This window comes from Buteo buteo, chromosome 5 (assembly GCF_964188355.1).
Source record: "Buteo buteo chromosome 5, bButBut1.hap1.1, whole genome shotgun sequence".
NCBI lineage: Eukaryota > Metazoa > Chordata > Aves > Accipitriformes > Accipitridae > Buteo > Buteo buteo.
Window position 1 is genome coordinate 40,841,241 of NC_134175.1, and position 22,430 is coordinate 40,863,670.

General features: G+C 40.0%; 1 protein-coding gene across 12 annotated transcripts in view; it reads right to left on the reverse strand.

The window, feature by feature from the left end:
- Positions 1-22,430, reverse strand: part of CLASP1 (cytoplasmic linker associated protein 1) — a 186,335-nt gene that overhangs the window by 22,342 nt on the left and 141,563 nt on the right. For 7 of the 12 annotated variants that reach the window (XM_075028768.1, XM_075028775.1, XM_075028769.1 and 4 more), the window contains 3 exons: positions 14,727-14,822; positions 10,098-10,241; positions 8,713-8,819 (listed from right to left, as the gene is read on the reverse strand). In XM_075028768.1, coding sequence (XP_074884869.1) covers positions 8,713-8,819; positions 10,098-10,241; positions 14,727-14,822 — 347 coding nt within the window. The remainder of the gene's footprint in view (positions 1-8,712; positions 8,820-10,097; positions 10,242-14,726; positions 14,823-22,430) is intronic. The other 5 variants (XM_075028777.1, XM_075028773.1, XM_075028772.1 and 2 more) reach the window with 1 other exon arrangement.

Sequence of the window (22,430 nt, forward strand, 5' to 3'; positions counted from 1 at the left end):
TCAAAGCAGACTTCAGGTCTGAGTCTCCCCTCAAACGGGGCTAAACCTAAGAGAACCTCCACTGAAATCAGTGGCATTACCTCACTGTAAGTGAGGGGAAATCAGGTCCACTGTTTGTTACATTCCACAGCAGTGAGTGTGCTAGCTTCTGTAAACCAAAAAAAACCCCTATCCCCAGCACGGTAATGGTGTTATTTTAAAAGGAAAATAAAGAAAATCAATCACTATGGGAACTCAAAGGGTTGTGACAGCTGGTGGGAATGAAATCAATGAAATTTAAGTTTCATAATATATCAAATATATTCCATCAATGGATCCAAATGTGACAGATTTAAATGGAAAGGAAAATGTATCTTGATGTAAACCTTAGTCTAACATGTCCCATTTTCATTTATAGAATAGTAAAACCAAAACCACTTGCACGATGCCTTGAAAAAAGATGCATTTCAGTAGTGAGCTTAAGTTTGGGAATTCTCTCACTCAAATCTGATGCTTTCTTGCAGTCTGCCTGTTCCTCAGAAATTCCTCAGCAGCACAAAGCCACACAAGTTTTGGGATTCCTTGAGGAGTTATCCAAAATTAAGTTCCATGAAAAAACGCCTAGCATGCAAGGGCAGATGATATGAAAAGATGTGGCTAAGAAGAGAAGCTTGGAGAAAATGAAAAGGCATTATTGGCAGGGCTTTGCTCTATCTAGGAGAAGTTGAGTTTGCATGACAATCAGTTTTCCAAGAGAGATTTAATGAAGAGACCCAGTAACTGAGAACAATTTCTCTGGGGGAGTCTCGGATCTTAGTAGAGCCAGAAGCAAATAAACCAAAAGAATTTGAGACATTTACATCAAGTTGTTTGTCAATAAACAGCAAGAAGTGGCTCCCTACAGGGGTGAATTACTATTTCTTAACAGTTTGGGAAGGATGACAGGATGGGCTTGGAGGAGGATGGCTGAACAAAGAGCTGTGCTCCTTTTCCACAAAAGAAAGACTCCCCATGAGGTGGGTGGGGAAAAAAAAAAACCTAACAGAAAACCCCTTCTGAATCTTGAGTACACAGCTATTATTTTCAGGAACTAAAAAGTAGGATGTTAAATATCTAGAACTACTGCTTTTTTTTCTGGAAGAAACTCAGGAACTTCAGACAGAGGATAAGATTGGTGCTGCCCAATTCCTTCGGGATTAACACACTGAAAATAGCCATAATCCCTGGCTCCCAAGCAACGCGCTCGCACTACACAAGCATTAGCACCATGTATTCTGGCAAAGAAACCAAAGAACAACTCCCCAACTTTAAACAGTGTCTATCAGCCCAGGAGGAAAGAGAAGCCACTTAAAGAACAGACCAAGATCAGGAAGCAAAAGCTGCTTATAAACCTACAGAAGTCAAAGTATTTAGGGCTTTTCAGACAGCTGAATAACACTAATGCGCTGTGATGGCTTTCCAGACAAAAGTGAAGGCAGTTTTTAGATTCTTTATAAGTATCAAGCAGGGATAGGAAAACCTTTGTTTCATACAATCTCTAAAATATTAATTTTGAGCTCAAGCACATTTAATTAGATCTTAAGTGTTCTTCAAACAATATTTAAGCAAGTAATGAAACTGCCCTTAAGAAGGTATACATGTGACTGTACCCAAGTATCCCCACCAAGAGATGACATGACTTACGAAAGGTCACACAATGAAATCCATGGCAAAACCCAAGAAATAACCACAGATACACTGACACTAAATCTTCTGCTAAAAATCATCGCTTCTTTCCTCAGGGATGAATTTTGGCCTACACTGCTACCAAAGAATAGATCAAAGTACAGACTCTGCAATGCTAAAGGACTAAGGCAATTTCTCAACAAAGAGCCACCAATCTGATGCATTTTTCAAAGCAAAAAACCACATTTTAATAAAGATCTAAAGAACCCAGTGATTTCATGTGTCAGGAGTAAGCCTGTGTAGGAGATAACATTATGGCTGTGTTCTACATGAACAAAAACTCTACATGTGAACACACATGTCTATTGACAGTATGTCTGCTGGAATACTTCACAGACAACACGATGGGGGGGGAATAAAAAATAAAATGGAACTACACCGACGTTTCAGGGCAGAGGATGGGAAAGGCATAAAACGAAAAAAAAATTATGACCCATGCAGAAAACTAGAGGAAAGTCACAGGATGGATAAGAAGTGAGCAGAGATGAGCAGTGTTTAGGGATGTCACAACATTATTTTCCATCTTCTGCTGCACTAAAACAATGCAGCTCTCTACAAGTTTATCAAGATACAATTTGGTAGTTTTCCAGTCTGACATGAAATACATTTTACTTCCATAAACTATTATTCAGTTTCCAATCCGAACTATTTTTAAGTGATCAACAGTTTAGCATCCTCAAGCAGTACACAGTAACCCACTTCCTTGCACTTTCGGGCTCTGGGCTAGAATATATGTCAAATTATTGCAAACCTTGGTGTCAGCTAATGAAAGGAGGAAAAAAATTCTCAACTAGTTTAACTCCAAAGATCAACATGGATCTCTTCCATAGGTATCTTACTGTCCTAGAAGAGTCAGAACATTGATTTAAAGTTTTAACTCTGCAGGTATTCACAGAGGTATGGACTATGGGATTCTATTTTCTCTCTCAGATGTCACAGATACCCAGATTTTGAGCCCTCAAAGAACATTTTGTTTGGTTTTCTTTCAGCAGTTTTTCATTAGGAACTTCTTGCTTCAAGGAAAGACTGCACATAGTCCTTCCTCAGGTAAAAGGTATATTTAAGTCAGGAGAAACCAAATCTACAGAAAGCCTGTTGTCAGGGTATAAACTTAAAATCCAAGGAATGTAACATAGAGGTCTGACAAATTAAATTTGTATTCAGAAGGTTTTCTTGATTAAAACCACTGTACAGCTTTAGTCCAGTATACTGATTAAGATCTGTATGCAGATTGGAACAAAATGTGAGGGCACATGAGGAGGAAGAGATGTCAAAATTAGCAATTGATAACCTCCAAATCTTGTGGAAAATTTTAATTTCAATACTACAAATTTCCAAGATGTTCCACAGTCACACTGTGCAAGCAGCTGGCAAAGTCATATATGCAAGCTTCATCCTCATTGTCCTGCGGATACTCACTACTGCAGATCTGAAATCACTACTGAGCTGTATTTGTCTGTTTGAAAGTACTCGTGTGCTGCTTGCACAGTGAAGCCAGGTTGTAAGACCTTGCTCGTGCTATTGTAACGCAACCAGTACCTGCCAAAAGTGCTCAGCAACTGTGTTCTGCATTGGAAACCAACCGTGAAACATAAAACCCCATTCAAGAACCTGACAGGTAGGAAGAGTCTGGAAAAATCCACTTTTTTTTTTCTCCACTTGCGTGCTGCATCTTCCCCAAGCAGCAAGCAAGTGGCTGCCTGTCACCTCTGCTCTCTGAAACCTATCGTCATCTCTTTTCCTTTTCCAACGAAAGCCTCTGCAAATCGTTTCCCACATTTGAACAAATCCCACAGTGTGAAAGGTAAATAATACTGTGACACCTCAGACAAGTTGGTTTAACAGGTAGCTTGTTACCTGGGAGAGTAAGAGCGTCTGAAAGTCTTGTGGGAAGGAGCAGTGGGGATGGAGTTAGGCTGAGAAAGGGGAGGGGGGTGCTTCGACAGCCCATCTGCACTCCAACCCCAGAACCGACTGCCGTGATCAGAGGAGAAAAGAAAGAGAGAAAAAACAGAGAAAGGAGAGGGAGGGAAAAAAAAAAAGAAACTATAATCTGAGTGGCTTAGTGCTGTCATGCTGCCTTGGAGAGAGAGAAAAAAAATTAATAGAAACAAAATTAAACAAGAATACTCCACTGAGCCTCACAAGTAATTGTTTTGGCCTTTATTATTCATTTCCACTTTTATGCCTAACAAAATGATAGGGTGCACACAAAAATAGTCCCTGCTTGTACTAACCAGTAAATTTTACAAATGGATATAGCCTCTAAAAAAACAACTCTTGAAACGCTCTAATTAAACAATCCGTGACCACGCATCTGTATTCAAACTCTAAGCAGCTTTGCAAGCAACAGGATTTCCCTGGAAGAAAGGAAAGTTGGAGTTGATTTTTTTTTTAACAGACACCCAAAGGCAGCTTGTAAAGTTTGGCTCCTGGTGTCTCTATAAGAGCCTGCAATCAGGCCCCACACAATCAGCAAACCTTTGCAGGGCTTAAGATCTGATCCTGTTTCACCAGATTCAAACTGATCTCAAATATGCAGCAAGTGACAATCAGTCTAGAGTGTAAACATACCATGTAAATTGGGGACATGGCCCAGGTCTCAGCAGACAAACCTGGAAAGACTGGATGAAACCAGCCTCTAAGTCGATTCAGATCTCTCATCAAACTTCCACAAGCCCCTTCTGGTTACTGTTTGATCCTGCGCCTTTGGGTCAAGGCATCCAACCCTGTGCCAATTTGTCCAACCTTTGCTTTTGTCCTGTTCCCTTTATGGTACACAGATTTTCAAAATCATGTTCTAAATGAGAATATAGATGCTTGAGCTGGTGGAGTATTCAGGACACTGCTTTGTTTCTATTAAGTTTAAGCACACTGTCTTGGAAAGTCATTTGTACATATGATATATGTATATATAGATATTGCAAGATTAGAAGCGGCAAACAAGTCAAGAATTGCTCCAGTACAAACAGCGGCAAAGCCAGTTGAAAACTCCTCTGAAGAGTGGTGTCAAGAAAATCACTCGTTAACCAGCAATCAAAAACATAGCTATTACATGCAACTACTACGGAAATACACCAGACACCCAGACTGCTGATCAGAAGTCTCACAGCTCAGGTCTCACCTACCTGCAAACGGGCCACCAAACAATGTAGGCTTGTCCTTATTGTATAATGTGGGTGGCTTATTTTAATTCTTTTTCCATGTCTTGCTCAACTTAATACTGAAACTGTCAAATTTTATTTTTAATGGTATTTTCTATTGTCAGTGAAAAACAAGCACGTAAACTTACATAGCCAAATAAAATTGTTAGCCTTTCATTTTGATGCATTTCCTCTAGAGATCTTTGAAGGATTAAACGGGGTTTTTTAATAATTGGAACTATACACAGGTTTCTGGGCTACTAATAAAGGTAGAAACAGTAGGGCAAACCTATTCAATTCCTTCAAATATTCCTACAGAATTCTAGATGAAAATTCACAACCTGAACATAACATTTGAGTTTACAGAAGTTCCTTTGCCATTTAGAACGGTATTCTTACGATGGAGGACTTCACAACTTAGTATCTTCCTTTTTGTCATACTACATCATTTAGTAAATCTCAGAAGATTTTCTGTGTCCAGCACAAACTCAAGCCATTCATCTGAGCATTGCCTGGAAACATTCTTTCCTCTCAGTCAGAAGTCTGGGTTTTTTCCTATTATTTTCAGTCTTCCCAAGTGCCCTCCCCTGCTTTTCTTCTTCAGAAAACACCTCTTTCCTCCATAGCTCCTCTCCCCAATAACTAAAACTGTCAAGACAAAAAAAGCAGGTACAAATGCAGAAGTAACTCGCAGATGCAGTGGATATGTTCTAGTGATCATGAAGCAGAACTGGATGGAGCAAATGAAAGCAGGAGAAAGAAGGATGCTGACCAAGGCCCTGAAAGCATGTTAACCTTCTGAAGACACTAACATCAGGGGATACTTAAGAGGATGTTATCATCTGGATAGGCAAATTAGCTGTCTGCAAAGTCCAGTTCAACCAAAACATTCAAAATCTATCCAGAGAGCTCAAATACATGTACACACACACAAAAAGAACAAACCCAAAAACCACATCTGGAATTCAGTTGTGATGGCAACAATATGGGAGAAGTAACATGACCTAAGGGCAATGGCATGCATACATACATACTATAGAAAGTCTGTATCAGTGAAGCCTTTGCTGATTACTATTGAAGATATTGTCCACAAACCATTAGTAATATGGGAGAGCAACTATGCTTAGCAGCATGTTTATATTCCTAAAGGACCCAAACTATCCTTTCTACACATATCCCAACCACAAAGATATATATGTCTCTAGATACTACTCCTCCAATCTGTGCATCAAGAAAAAATTCAAAGGAAAGTATAATCTTCAAAACCAAAGCTGACATTAAGAACTGGAGATAATCTTTCAACTCACTGCACTCAGGCTGTCTGTACAAGACATAGGCATAGACAAGGTAAGCAGGGCCCACACATAAAGCATCCCAGAAAGAATGGGCATACACAACCTCAGTACAGCCCTTTGGCAACAGGTCCCATAAAAACATAAAGCCAAGCCTAGTTTCAGAGGAGAGCTACGCAGAGAAACCCTGGGAATCTTTATCCTTTTACACTGCTATCAGAATGACTCACGTGTGCTCATTTTCCAAGTTTGTCGAGAGAAGTGACATTTTACATCACTGATGAGTAACAAAACCCAAGCATTTGTAATGGAAACATGACACAGAAGTATGTACACCAACTGCAATACTGCAGTGTACCGTACTTCACGTAACCTGTTAGAACATCTTCCAAAGCCTTTTTTCTGAAGGGAGAATGACTACACATACTCTTCAGAAACAGAGCTAAATCATCCCTTGTTCTCTAAGTCAGAACCATGCTCAAACTGTGCTACATGAGACATTTTCAAGAAGGATGCCGTCCAGCAGAGCAGAGCATCAGAAGCTACTGCCACTGATTTGCAGTACTTGCCACCACCTTTTCTACAAATGGTAAAAATCTGCAGCTACTGTTAGTGCTCAGAGGTCACTTACCAAAAAAAGGTTGAACTTCTCCCCAAATATTTTAAAGGGCTTTTACAGCAGCTTCCACCTTCACCTGTCATTGAAGAGTAACTTATACGTCACTCTTGAATAACTAAATCCAGCAAGGAAGCAGGACATGCTTCTTGAAAAGACACCTAAATTTTTGGATCAACATCTCCAAGAACTCCATAGAAAATTGAAGGAATGATTGTTTTCTGAAGAAAATTCCTGGCCCACTGCATCAGTGGCAGTTTTGATCTTGACAACTTAATGGCAGAATGCTCTGGAATTACATGCCCTCTCTAACTGTTCCTTAAGAACATATCACATGGGAAGAAAACTCCAGTTCCTCAACCCAAAATGCTAGAAAACAATAGCAACAACAAAAGTATTAAGTGTACGCTGAATGCTTTAACAAATATTTTCATATGTGCATCCTGGCATCAAGAGGTGAGAAGAATGCAAAGACAAATTGAAAAGCAGTGAGTGAAGTGGCAAAACCCAAAAAGCATGGTAAAAGGTCATGGATTTATAAAATAAGTGTCATATGCAAACGTGACCAGCAAAGCCACAACATAACCACAGGGAGACATATCTCAGTTTATAATTTCCCACAACAGAAATCAACAGGGCAACAATGCTCAAACTAGTCAAAAAGGAAGCAACATAGTTGGAACCATTCCCCTGAAACTCTACCACTTAATTTCTTAATGAAACCTTTATTGAAAAAACTCGTAATAGGCAACTTGAACTTGGCTTGCAACCTCTCAGTCTAGTTTTGGATGATAGCAGATTTAGGTGTCACAAAGATCTATTTAGATACCCAAAATTTTCTCAGGAGACCCCATGCTGCTGGAATTAGTATAACTACTCATTAAAGGCTGAAAGCCTGTGTTTTTCCTGACACATGGGAACTCACATGTCTAAGCATCCTTCCCGACAGGGTTTTAGCAAGTCATGACAGGACTGATCAACAGATTTCAGTGTAAATTACTACATTGTACTACGAACTGCAATCCTCACTCAACATGTTTTCTTCTGTCTCTTCCATGACAAAGGGAAGTGATCTCCCATGGAGAGAGCAGGCAGACAAGAGCAGCAGCTTTTAAGCTTTCCCAGCATGAATCAAAGCTTGTCCAGGTAACAACCTAATACTTTCCTCCAATATCTCTATGGTCCCAGAGCATACTGTTTAAATTCCTATCTCCTCTGCTGCAAGTTTTTATGGTGCGAACCACGTACATTCCCAATATTCAAGAGTCCATGTTTGCTCAATAAAAGGTTTTGGAGTGGACCAATGTATTCTAGGGTAGCACCTGCAGCTTCAGCAGTACACTTAGTTGCAATAGACCTGCTGACCAAAGGATCAGGCCACTATTCTGGTGGTGAACAGCCGTGAGGGTGATTTGAGAGGTATTCAGCATTGAAACACAAGTTACCACCTCTGCTTGTTCTGCATCCTCACAAAGCATAAGAGGTGAACAGGAGATTCAGTACTTCTCTCAGTAGCACAAGCACTGTAACTACAGTCAGATGAATTACTGATCACAAGGGCACACCTAAAAAATAGACACAATCTGAAACCCTTGACCTGAAAGTCATCATATGCTTTGTGGTATTTGCAACCCCTACAAGACCTCATTTCTAACACTGCCATTTAATATTATCTTTATTGAACCAACAAATGTGATTCTGAAGAATGCCTGGTTATGAAAGAAAATTAATATTATAAGAAAAGACATTAAGATTACACAGATAACATGAGGACTGGAACACTGAAGTCAATCACCAACCATGTATTATCATGTTCAAACCCTGTTTCTTTGGAGCAATCTACTGTAAACTTTTGGTCTTGTTTTTGCTTTCAAAGTGAGTCATATTCTGCAAATGCACACTCAGTGTTGAAATCCTTTAATATTTTGCAAGTGGTTTAATTAGCCTGCTGCATTACCTTGGCGACAGTCCACCATGGGAACAGTTGGTAGGTGAAGTTAAGGGGCTGGTTCTGCTGCTGGAGTGCCGGGAAGGAGTCCGACCAAGGGTATTGCTGGGGGAGCCCTGGCACAGAAGCAGGAAGACAGGGATTAGAAATGTGTTGCAATGCACAGGCAGGAGTACACAACAACAGGTCCAAATATTGCCTTTGTTTGCACTAGACAAGCTTAGTGCAGTTTTGGTTCTGGCTCTTGACCTAGAAATCTGCAGCCATGGTTCACATAGTCATTAATACGTTCTTGAAGGTACTGCTCTGAGGATAAAGAAAGCACATATGCACTTTTCTACAATCCACAGTACCTGCAATTTTAACTACGCAACACATACGGCTTGCAAATATTGCCAGAGAAACGGTTTATCAATCCATGAGGCTACCCAGCTTCTCAGACACTATTTGCCAGGCAACAAAGTATGCAGACCATTACCCTGGCAATTTAGCAATTTAATTATTCAGCTATTTTCTGCATTGTCTAAAGCATTCTGATTGTGCTTGTTACAAGCATAAGTAAGCAATCTAACTTATCGTTTTTCCACTGGCCTGCACAATCATTTATACCACAGCAAAATGAGTAGAAATTGCTCCCAATTCTGACTCTCTTCACATAAAGTCAAAGGTACTAGAGAACTCAGTCCATTTGCGTGGACACCTAATGCTGCAGTTCTAGCTTACACAAAGGTCTACTTGTCCCTGTGGAAGTGCAAATATAGGAGGGCTCAAATTCCAGCAAGTTTCACAAAATTTCCACATTAAAAAAAGGCAAAAAATACCCTAATCCTCGCTGCTCTGTGGGGAAAAGACATTTAGAAGCACACTTAAATCCTCTACTAACATCTTCCTTCAGAGAAAAAAAAAATCGTAAGAGCCACATGTAAAAACATAACATAAGGTAATAGGTGTAGACTGAGGAGACCTTGTAGGTCTCAAAGATCCTGCAAGCTTCTTAGTAGACAATATATCTGGTACTAAACTGATTTCAATAGTAGTGGTAAGCCCAGAAAATCTGTGGTATCAGGATCTCTGTTTTAGCCAAAATGTCGTTACTGGCAAGATTTTCAAAAGCACCACCGACTTGAAAGCACAAACCCCACCAACTTTTATGCGCCTCTCAGTAATTTTTTTTTTTTTTAATCTGTACTGGTTATGACTATATTAAATTTAAAAATAACTGAGTTTTTTATTTTAATGGTCCCTATAAAAGCAACATCAAACAGAAGCCTCTGTTGCCATATTGCTTCAAGATAACAGTTACAGATAATTCATGCTACTGAACATCTGCAACAGCTTATCAATGAGCTGCTGTCTTTGGGGCTCTGCTGTTTGCAAGGACAAGGGCCTCTCACCACACTGGTGTTACTGGAGTTCTTGAGGTGGTTGTGCAGGAGCTTGGTAGCACCATCCTGGAATGTTTTTGGCAAGGCACCAAGTAACATGGTAAACTCAGGAGTGTTCAGTTCAAAGAGAGAAATCAGGACTATTTGTGCTGCCTGAAAAGAAGAAAAAAGAAAAGACGATCAGTTTTTATTCTTTGAAAAGAGTATGCATTCTGTTAGTAATGAGCCTTACTGTAAATGATGTGTGTTCCATTCAAAAAGACTCCCATACTAGGCAAATTTTTGACATGCTCCTTGTAATGTGTCATAAGGAATTGCTAACTGCTATAGTTAACTTTTTAGTTCACAGAGCTTACCATATACTTTTGCATCTATATTATTAACTTCTCAGATGTAAAGCGTACAGCTATTCACAGCTAATGAGAAAATCTTACCATCGTCCTGTCCAGCACATATTTCAATTGAACAAGTTACTGCAAAAATTTACAGGAAACAAAATCAGAAGCTCAGATAAGTATGAAGAATCTAGGACTGCAATTTGTCATTCCCATGCTTTCTATTTTAAGTGCAAATGGGACTAGTTCTTTTCCCATCCAACCTCTCCTCCTCCTATGGATCTGACAAGTTTGTTTCATCAGACAGACAATCCCCACTTCTATTTTCCCACCTCTCCTTGCAAGTCTCACCACTGAGGCTGTTTCGGCAACAGAAGACTCCATCTCAAGCGGAAGATCTACTGGGATGGTAAGAACCACCTTCCTCTGGTCCATGGCCAGGCTAAACCCCACCAGATTCCCTAAATTTAATTAGTGAAACCAAGGTACCACTTAAACAATTAAGAATTTTACCATTAATGTCACTGGACAGTGTTTGCCTGGAAGAATAGCTGCCAGAACAGGATCTCTACTAACTCCATTAGCAAACATACAGCTCTGCGTATCCTGAACTAAGACAATGGAATCAAATGGGAATGGAAGCAGAATAAATCACAGAGTGGAGATCTGCAAGAGTAATTAACATCACATGTTCCTAACTAGACTTCCCCAGCAGCATACAACCCATGTGGCTTGCACCCATTCTGTTTTTTTCCCCCTGCCTTTGCCTTGAAAATACACAAAAAAGTAAAAATTTATTAAAAGAACAATAAAAATGAAGCAATGATGAAGGATCTTTGATGGTCTGCAGCACTACCTTCTCCAGTGTACTCCAGTGGGTATAGCCATTGATATAATCAACCTCCAGAATACATATCTGGATACAAAGCAGTGGCTTAGGCTCACAAAGTAAGCAGCAGAGCTACACATGCTCTTATTTTGGAACAGCATACATACAGCCTTAGGAAGAGACGACACTTGTGCCTGACTCTTTCAGGAACTTTCTAAAACTTCCTAAAAATGAAAAAGAACTTTAAAGAAGGTAAAAATATAATTCACTGCCGTGGCAATAACTGTACATTCATTGTCCTCATCAAGTCAAAGAAGGAGTTTCTAGTAAGTAATGTGTTTGCAAAGTTGCAATAATTAAGTGGATCTGCAGTTCCCTGTGAAGTGGAATCCTTTAGCAGATGATGAACTTGGATACACAAAACCCCTTTCATAGTGGAGGGGAATCAAAGTACCTCATTGTTTCAGTGTGCAAACTGCAATTCAAGCTGTACTATTACTTCTGCTATCAGGCCCAATTTGCAGTAACACAGCTTTGTATATAAAAACATTTTCCATCCATGAAAGTTTGGTAAGTAACATCCTTTTCATATGGTCAACAAAGAAACTGAGGCACACAACACTCAACAGGCTTCCAAGGACTGCAGCAAACAACAGGTCTTCAGACTCTTCATTCCAGATGGATCATGCTGCCTCTTGCCAAAACTCTCACTGACTTGAACAGAAACACAGTATGTCATTATTCACTTCACATTAAAGATCCAAGGATGAAAGAAGTGGGGAGATAATTTTCCCCATGGCTTTCTTAACTCCATACTCTACCCTCCTCTGACCTGAAGTTTTGGGCAACTCTGCCATGAAGCCTGCCTGGTATCCAACAAGGACGTGTATTTCTGTCCATTTTGATCCAAGAACTTTTAAGTTTTCACCAGCATAGTATTTTCTGTAATAAAAATATTACTGCAAACAAGAGATCTCAGAACAACAATCAGCATGTTGAACTGAACGCAAAGTGACAAGTCATGCCAAAGTACATTCCCGTTTGTGAATGGCATGCATATCCTGGATGGTTAGGAAGTGGACATGCAGATCTTCCATGTCAGAACAAGCAGATCTCTTATTCATTGAGATAAAGAAGCTAGGAAAATCAATCAACAAAGTTCCCAGGTTGAGAGATTGCTCAGAGACTAGAATATCTGGAGATACCAACTAGTTAAGTCAGGAGCTGCCCAAGGTACAGTGAGGTGGGTAAGGATTTCAGGTGCCTTTGTCCCACATATCTCCCATTGATGGGTTAGAAATATGGTCACCCTTGGAGACCTCCTAAGTAAACAGAGCAAAACAGGCACAAGAGCACATGCACTCTACGATGTGACATTCTGGAGGTACCTTTCTTGTGTGCCAGAGAGGTCTAAGATGCATCTCACAGATCTGAGCAAAATCTTCACCAAAGCTCCACCAGGAACTTTACAATCCTGTGGCTTCACTTTGAAGCATAGCGTTATCTAATTGGTACAGTTTAACCCTAACACACAAACACTAATAGCACAGTGATGTGATACAGGAGTATCTGAGGGAAGTTTCAACTCCCAGAAGTCACTTCAGTTTTGTTCCACTCTTTTGTTTTGACTTTGATGAAAACAGGACTGTGTCCACCCTCCCTCTTTGCACAAAATACAGCTTGTCCTTAGGAGTGTCTGCCAGTATTCTGTATACTTGGTGCTCTTCAGTAGCTTTACTGTTGCCTGCAAATAGGTCATTGGGCTTTGAATGAAGTGCTGAACAGTCACTCACAATGCTTACAATCTTACTTGGCCTGAAAGAAAGCAGACCTATAGTCTATGCTTTTTGAAATAAAGCCAAGTACTACTACAGCCTGGGAGCAGTGCTCCAGTAAAGCCCTCAAAAGCAACACTGGAGTTACATGGGTTAACCTTGGCTATGTTCTTTTTAAATAGTCCTCAGCCATCCAACTGCACTTCCACGTTTATTTCAGGCAAAAGCCATTATCTGAAAGTTCAGCCATGATTTCCCACTTAAGATTGAACACACAAAGGTCTTGGTCCCTACTACCATAAAATCAAGAACACTGTTAACACTGACCTCAAAAGCTGGAAGGTCCATGCTAGCCTGAAATCACATTTATGACATGCTCCAAGTTTCACTTTTGCAATATTTCCCAGTTTTAATACAGTTAATTTCATTTCAGTAATGAAGAGCATCAGGAGCAGCATTTTTACACCTGTCTTAATAGTTAGATCTGGACACATTTGATAATCCTCTAAATTTCATTTAACTAGAATATATTTATCTAGTCAAAAGACATCTTTTACAGATAACATTTCTAAGAGTTTTAAATCTGTGGGTTTTCAGCTTGTGACAAACATTTTCATTATCTCAGAATCACTGGTCATTTCTGAAAATCTTGGCCCTTGTTTCATTAGATTACTCAAGGAGTAGATAAATTTAAAGCAAGCAATAAAAAACTTATTTCTGTACACAATGTACAAACATTCTCCATGCAACACTCGTGCTTGATGATGTATAGTTTGAAGAAAGAGTAATATCTGAATTTTCCCTTGCCTTTGTGTCCCTGTACCATTAGTGTGGAACACTAATCCATCTCCTTTCAGTGACACATAGCATAGACCCTACAGATTATCTAATCTTAATGAAGCAGTCCTCTGCTGGCTTGAGCTGGAGAAACTCTAGTGATTTCAGAGCCTGACTATGCTAGTGAGGGGAACTGGCTCCACGTCAGGCTCTTGAATCATTTGCAAAGGATCGCTTATGTAACTTCATTATTTTCCTTATAACAATGCAGTGAGAGATCAGGTTCCACAAGACGGTAGCAGCTCCCAGAGTTTCACACTTAGGTCAGTGCAATTCATGCTGCCCAACAGAGTCAGCTGCTAAAGGGACACAAATGGTTTAGCAACTTTTGTTTTTTGTTTTCACCTAGACAGTGGGTGTTGGCCAGATTTATTAAAATCTGTAACCTCTGCAACTTGGTTGAATTATAAAAAAGTCTCTTTGAAATGGTTTGGGTCCATTAAGCAAAAAGATCAAGGCTAACTGGAAAAATCCATTGATTTTAGAAAGGAAATGTGGTCAGTGACCTAAGCTTAACACAAGTGCCTTATGATTGCTGCTGTCACTGGTGGAATAGACCAAGCAGAATAAGCAGCTAGTGGCCTGAGCTATACAAAAGCAGTTTTCAAGTTACTCAAACTTCTACTGGTGATGGGCTCGCAACATGGGCAGCCCCATAAAAAGAGAAGGCCTCATACCCTGATTGTTTACAAGGGACTACAACAAGAGAGTTAACACAAAAAGCACACCAAAGCCAAAAATTACTTCACAGACAGACACACTTTTTTCAGGCTCTCAGTCAAGGTCTCTCTACACAGCTAGACAGTTGAGTTGAGACTGCAAACACGATTAGTGTGATTAGTGCACACGGCTTTTAGTCTACCTGTTTACATTTCTCTTCCAAGTTTCCTTCACCGGGCCCTGACGAAGCTGTAGTTGTCCTAGCTGGCAAATCCTCACCCACCCAACTATGCATGGTCTGGGTTTGACAAACAGGAAAGTTGATATTTAGAGAAAGCATAGATTTCAACTAAATCATCTAAACAGTACACATGGTATCTTTTTGCAGAAGAGTTTTAATCAGTTGCTTAATTTCAAGTAACAAAAAGCATTAATATTTGATTTAACCAGAAGAGCATTCCTCTCAGCAGAGGGCAGCACTGGCTCAAAATTAAGTTCGGCCACAACTCTCAGGCTTACAGATCACCCCTTAGTTCTCCTACAAGGCTTTGCTTTGGCAGCTTCCTGAGGGGCTCCATAACCACTTGAAAACCTCTGCTGAGGTGCAGAGCCTAGGCAGTGCCGCGCCGAGATGGCACTTGTGTCTGGCCAGCCAGGAGCAGGGGAACAGGCACTTGTAGCTGCCCACACCTATCCTCACCGGCGTCTAAGTTCAGAGGAAGAAGCCGTTAAGAACTTGCAAACTCCTGACTCCCGTCTGGGTATCAGTCTGCTAGACCAACGCTGTCTACGCTGCCTTTTAGCATGTGATCGGTCTGGGGAAGATCCACACTAACATCTACTCACTTTTGAGAAATGTAATCTTACTCTGTACGCGTCATTCATTTCACCATCAAGTCTAAGGCAAATGTGGTTTTAATAACTTAAGGCACACTGGAACAGAGAAGCACTCTCTCTCTCGCATGTCGCTCTGAATTATACTAAACTGCACATGAAATATAGATCCACTGAGATCGAAAGGCAGCAGTGACACATTAGGCAGCTTGTATTAGCGCACATTGGCATAGAGCAACGCTTTGATTCTCTGATGAGCATAGCTGATGTTAAGTGAGTTAATTCACATCTACTGAGAGTGTTTGCCGGCTCTAAACAAGTATTATTTAAGTACACTTTCCAGCAGACAATTAAGTGTTAGCTGGCACTCAGCTAACAGACTATCTACCAAACCAAAGCTCCTGCTTGTTCCTTTTTCAGGTCTAGAATCAGATGAGTATGGGCATCCACGTTACTGATATAGTAATATGAAGCAGAATAGCTTCATTAGTTCATACATAATCCAAGCATGTTAGCTTGAGCACAAGTTTTTAAACATACAGTTTCCCCGAAAGACTTCTATTAGAATATGCTGTTTACATCCCCATCCTGAAAAGGAAGAATTTGTTTAACAGATTTAAATACAGAATTCACATACAAATTAAATCCACATTGCTATTGTGTTTTATATAGCACACACTTAATATATCATGAAAGGCTTTTACAAGTCATAGATGGTTGCATTACATGTGTCGAAAGCATCTCAAACAAGTGCCAGCAAAAACTATGCAGCATTGAATCATCACATATTCAGATTACTCTTCTATAATGGATTATGACTCCTTATGTGTGCTGCTGTTTTGTGACCTGGGCACAGCAAAGACCGTGTCAAAAATGTTCATTATTTCTGGAAAGCCAGATGTTACCCCAGAAGTCAAGCTGATGAAGGCTACTCCAAGTAACTTTGCTCCTTACAAAATGCCATTTGTTGCAAAAACAGGTTTCAGGGCTAGAAACAAAGGTTATATTTCATTAACAACTGAGAAACTTTCATTATAAACCTGACATGTTGTAAGTCAATTCTGAGGGGGAGGCTCCCACATATAAGCTAAGAAAGAAGAAAAGCTACTGAAATAAGATGGTTTGTAATGAAAAAATGCACTTCAATCTGCATGGAGTTTCAAAATGCTAGAATAAGCATGGCAGACTTAAACATCGCAGTGCAGAGAAAACAGCCTATGGTCTATTTATTGAATGGCTCTACAATGTGTCATATAAATATCACCTCTAATCTCAATTTTCAAAAGACATACATCACCTATACCTATGTAGGTGTATGTGTACTTCTATAAATGGCATGCACACACAAACATACTATGCACAGACACATAATAGAAGCATGAGTATACACATTCTGTGAAGCAATTTCTTCTTATATTGTATTATCATGCACTAGCTCTTAACTGTTTCAAGCAAATTGAGAAAATGTGCTTATATTACAAACTGCTATCATCTCAAAGGATACTAGAAGGCTGTATAAAGCAAAGAGATTCATTTTCAGGAAATCTACCCCAGCACCATGTTTCCAACAAGCACGTGATGATTTTCTGGCCACTAACATCGGGAAAATCCATTTTCCTTACACTGCGTACACTAAAAATATTTGGGCTCTCATAGCTCTCTAGCATCAAATTCAAAACAAACAGAAAATGACGGCTACTATTTTGGAAACACAGCTAGGACACAGAGATCCTTTTTGTTCTAATAGCATTAAATCAAGTAAACACTGAAGTCCACCAGGTGCCATTTTTGATATATTACACTATTTTTCCTAACACTGACTATGTTTAAATGCCTGAAAGGAGTTCCCCTGCGCATTTAGGCTGAGTTTGACTTCTTTAGGAACATCCTTTGGCTAAAAGGCTGACCTCAGCAGTATGGACATAGTCCTGTTTAAGACTCCATAAGCCTGAAATGAAATCCTAAGGCCTGGTTCTGTGGTAACTTGGCTCTTCATGGAGTCCATGAGACGCACAAATCTGGTGTAGGAATATTGCAAGAGTGCTCAAGAAGCCTCTGACCCAAAAAGGCAAGGGTCTGCAACTGGGGAATATTAAAACAAATTGCCATTCAAAAGCATTTCTGCAAACCTCCTCTTTGCCACTGCTACTGTAACAGGCCGTGACCAACAGCGTTTATTGCCCAACACCAGTAAAGACAAACAACGCCATTTCAGCTCACTAAGAGTCTTTGGGTGTGCTTTTACGGCGGAGCTTCTGTCACAGACTTACTCAAATCAGCCTGATGCTAGATGGAAAATTAAAGCTTCAGGAGAGATTTTAGAGGTCTCATGGCATCACATTGCAAAGGACCCCAATTTCATTTCCTTAGCAGTGTTTGCTTTCCTGTCTATCACTGGTCCTCCTACAGACATCACAGCAATATTTTAAACAAACTTGCCCTGGACTTTATTGATAGATATTATTTCCTTATCAAAGTGACAGCATCAATATTTCTCAAGAAAATCTAGGACTACTAGTTAAAGATGTAAATACATCTTCTTTGGCTGTTTGAGCATATGAAGAATTTGTTGACCTGTTGCTTTCTCTCTGAAATCTTCCTTATTTTCCCATATAATTCAGAAACAGTTTCTCAATTAATCAGTTTTAGGAAAAAATCTGATCCCAAACTTGTTTTCTTTGGAGACCTCTAGACTTCAGCTGCAAACCAGTGGTGCCAATCCAAGGAGAGCCCTACCCCTAGGTAGTCTGAGGGGGACTTCACACAAACAACAGTAACACATACACTCTCCTGGGCTTTTGGATTCATTGCAACGATTCTGGTTTCTTACCAAGTCCCATCCACTGTCTGTACTCAAGGGCAGCTTGGCCAAACTCAGTAACGAGCAGGACAGTTGAAAGAAAAAGTTTTCCCAGTTACATAAGTGGAAGGCAGAACATGATGTACACGTGACACAAGGCTGCCCATAACGTGTAAAATGGCATTCAGGCTTGTAAAATAGAACTGCTGTAGGAATGTTTCATCAACAGAGAAGCCAGTCAGGGTATCTGGCACAAAGGAAAAATTTCTTCCTCCCTAAGATTACTAGTCCAAATGGCGATCAGGCAATACAGATCTTGTTATTTATTAAGACCAGAGCTTGGCTGATTAACAAGACGGTAGGCAATGTCACTGGCCCTTCACCTCAGAAGGCCTTGCTCCCCTTCAGCCTGTACAAGCTCCTCCTAAACGCTGAGATCTTGTGTGCCCTCACTGATGACTCCACCCCTCAAGTGCCGAGCACTCATGTTTAATAAAAGTTTCCATTCCCTCGAGCCTTGGACAGGAGGCTTCTTTAGGCTTTGGCCAGACTCAAAGCAAAAGCCTCGTTCTCATTTCCATTCTCAAACTGATGGCTCTTTTCCAAGATCAATGTTCCCACACAGAGCCCGAGCCTGTCATCCAAATTCAATAAGCACTTCACCTACGTAAGGATTGCACAGTAACTTTGCTGGCAGTATTAGTGATAACATGGTAAAGTTACTGACTTAACGTCCTCAGACCAGTCATCACAGTATTTCTGTTGCCACTGTATTACTTCTCTGTGTGGTAATTGACTGGCTTATATAAAATGATTTCATCAAGGCTTAACCATTTTCCAGAGGAAAAAATCAGACTTAATGCCCTGTTACAGAGAGGAATAAACCAAGGCAGAGGAAAGTCAGGTGCATGACACAAGGTTAGACACTACTGCAATCAAAATTAGAGCTCAGTTATCTGAAATCCTGATCTGTGCCCCACCCGTTGATATGTTCTGCTTGGGGAAAAAGCAGCAAGGTGGCTGTATGTGTGGAAATTACCAACATGTGCTCTCCTTGCACTGGAACCTCATCCCATCCAGGTCTCCACAGAGTGCTGCGTGACCTGTTCCTGCCCAATGGCTTTTGTTCAGCACGGAGGACAAACGTCTTTCACCTTTCTCCTAGCACTGCTTGCAGGAACTAAATCTTAACTTGAATGCAGGGCAAACACCCAGAAGTATTAACAAACTTTAAAACAAGACAAATATTTACCCATAATACACTGCTGATCACCTTATTTTAAACATAAAGCTTAACAACAATTTTGACCATACATAGTTCATAGCTACTATCAGCAGCTCAAATGGCTTCTACCCTGAGAGGGAATCACGACATTTTGTCAATGACACTCTGTAGTATCAACCATATGTTCCTCAAAGTACATCATGTTTTTCTTGTGATAACAGAGCTTGTTTTGCTATAGATATCATTCCATGCGAGAACATAACCTGTTTTATGCACAACAGCATTTCTTTTGACTAAGTTTCTCTCTGATTTCACTAGCTATAAAACATTATCTGTAGTTCAAAGTCAGGTGTCAGACAGGTTAAGTGTGCTCATTAAATGTGCTTAAGTAGTCATCGTAAGACTATGCAAAGTTTATTAATAAAGCTGTATCATTCAGTTTAAAAAAGGTTTTTGGACTAAATGCCACTTTTTGTTCTATTTTTCTCCAGTGCCTTAACACTACAGGGCTGGGACCTCCATGACCATCACACATAATGACTAGTAGTAATGGACTGATGATCATTAATGAAAGGATAATCTCACTATTGACCAAAAATATAATCCATTTCTTGAAAGACCCCTTGATTGCTACCATAGGATCAGATCTGTATGACTAAAGCAGCCACATGCTTTCTCCACTGACGGAGGTCATTTTTATACTTCACCACCAGCATAAGCAAGCTTGTTTTACCTTCATCTGCTCAAAGGTAAAATCCAGACAGAACAGCATGGCCATCGTGCACACAGATGCTACTTGCATTAAGGTAACATTCAGTAACTCAAATCTGGGTGAGAACCACATTGGCTGCGGGACTGCATTTCCCGGGAGAACGAGTCCCTGCCTCCAGGAGTAGTTGAGCACTGGCATCTCTGTTCCACCATGTCAACCACAGTACTATACGTGGACTGGACTACACCAGCCAAGACTCCTCACTACCAAAACCGAAGTGTGCTCTTGTCAGCTTGCAGGAGCTGAGTTGATTGCACTGGTGGTTTCAAATCCAGATTCTACTGAAAAATTACCTTATTTTATACTTTTTACAGGCCTCTTGTAGTACTTTGATCATTTGAAGACTGAACTGGTTCTTCTCCATCTCCCCCATAAACTCAACTGCTGTGTCCATTTTTAGGTTGTGACAATGTTTATGTTTACAATGCACGGTCTGCTCTGCACTTAGAAAACCTCAGATCTTGAAGGCCACTGTAATACCTTCCATGAGGGCAGCCTCTTCTGATGCTTAAATGAATCATCTCGATATAAAAAAGGTACTTTTTTCCAAGTTATAGTCTCATAAAAAAAGGACAACAATTTTTTAATTGTGTTCTTCAGAACATTTTATTGGTCTGGGTTGGCCCTTGATAATCCAGTTCGTTACTGCATAATGAATTTATTAGCCTGTTAACTACAGTCCTGACAGAGAATGGCCAATGATTGCTTGTAAATCTTTTGCTGCAGTGTTTCTTTTAAAGCCTGTGGTTTGTACTGTGTTTTTAATAAAATCATAGTACAGCAACGGTATGATGAAATAAAGATCACCTGGGTGTTCATTTTTACTAGCCTAAGTTAGCTTAACTGTGTAATAATTTATTTGAAAGCTACAAGCATCAGAGGCAAATCCAAGTCACATGCAGGTTTAATAAAAAGCACTTAGATTCTGTAATCTCTTGTCAGCCCCAAGGGACTTGCCCAGGTATTGCTCAGGTGGAGTTTGCTGGAAGTTTTGCCAGAGCTCTGCAAGTCTTTGAAACAGGATGGACACCACACTGCGAACACCCACTCCCCACATCCCACAGCTTCACAGCAAACAGCCAATTTTTTCAGCTGCTGCAGATACTCTTCACTCAATTTTGCATGCAGCAATGATGACCCCTAATGGTGAAATATTTCTTCTGCCAAGCACTATGCAGAGATTTTGCTTTTTGATGTATATTTCTACTTAAATTAATCACAACTCCCTCTCACAGGCCACCAGGGTACACTGCTTGAGGTTTACTTGAACTGTAACAGAGAAGCAGCTTCTTTGCCTGTTTAATTCTTTCTGACTTTGTACATGGAAGCATCAAAATGGAAACGCATTATTCCAGATCTAAGTTCAGCATTTAAAGTCATCCTTTTTTTCTGAGGCAGACTATCTTGCAGAAGCAAATTTCAGTCACACTGGTGCGAACAACCTCTGCAGAAAGTCTTCAGAAAAGAGGATAAGACATTTTTCTCTAGATCCAATCAGCTGTATGTCAGAAAGCAAACAGCATAGACTCAAAAAGCTTCTTTGAAGCCTTGTGTCAGCTATCAGATAATACTGCAGTTGCAGCACCTTTGATACCCAGTGATTTTTCAAGCAGAACCAAATAATCACTAATAGCAAAAATAATTTTCTTATTTCCAAAGTTATAAAATAATACATTATTCTAGTATTATTTCAACATTTTAAGTGTATGTAGAATGTAAAAATATACAATTTTTACATTCTGAAATGCTTAAAGTGTTTTGGTTTTTTAAATCCAAGTACATCTCAAAGCCTTCAACTCCTACTGGAATCTATTTCTACACCTGGGCTGGGAAGAGAAGGTAGTTTTAAACTGTGTTACAGGTACCAGGTACATAAAGCTAAGGCTCACTTTTCTCTTGGGAGAGATGAGTATCACTATCTGGCCCATTTTAGCTTGCCTGACACTTGCATCTAGAGCAAGATAAAGAACAAGGTAACTGTATTACCCAGGCCTGACCTAAATGTGTCAATTTTTTCCAGGTTGAGATAAACACACAGCTCTTAAGAGAACTGAGAGCCCCTGGCAGCTGATTCTTTTACTTACTTTTAACAATATTATAAGACAGAAGTTGTGCTGGATTTCATTTGAGTCTACAAAGCAAAGAGCCTTCACCTAAATAAACAAAAACCTAGTGATATTTCCAGACTGCTCAAGAAAAAGCACATTTTCAAACTATGATCTCATTTTGCACAGTACTAGTAAAGTCACACAGCTAAGTACCTACTAGGAAAAAA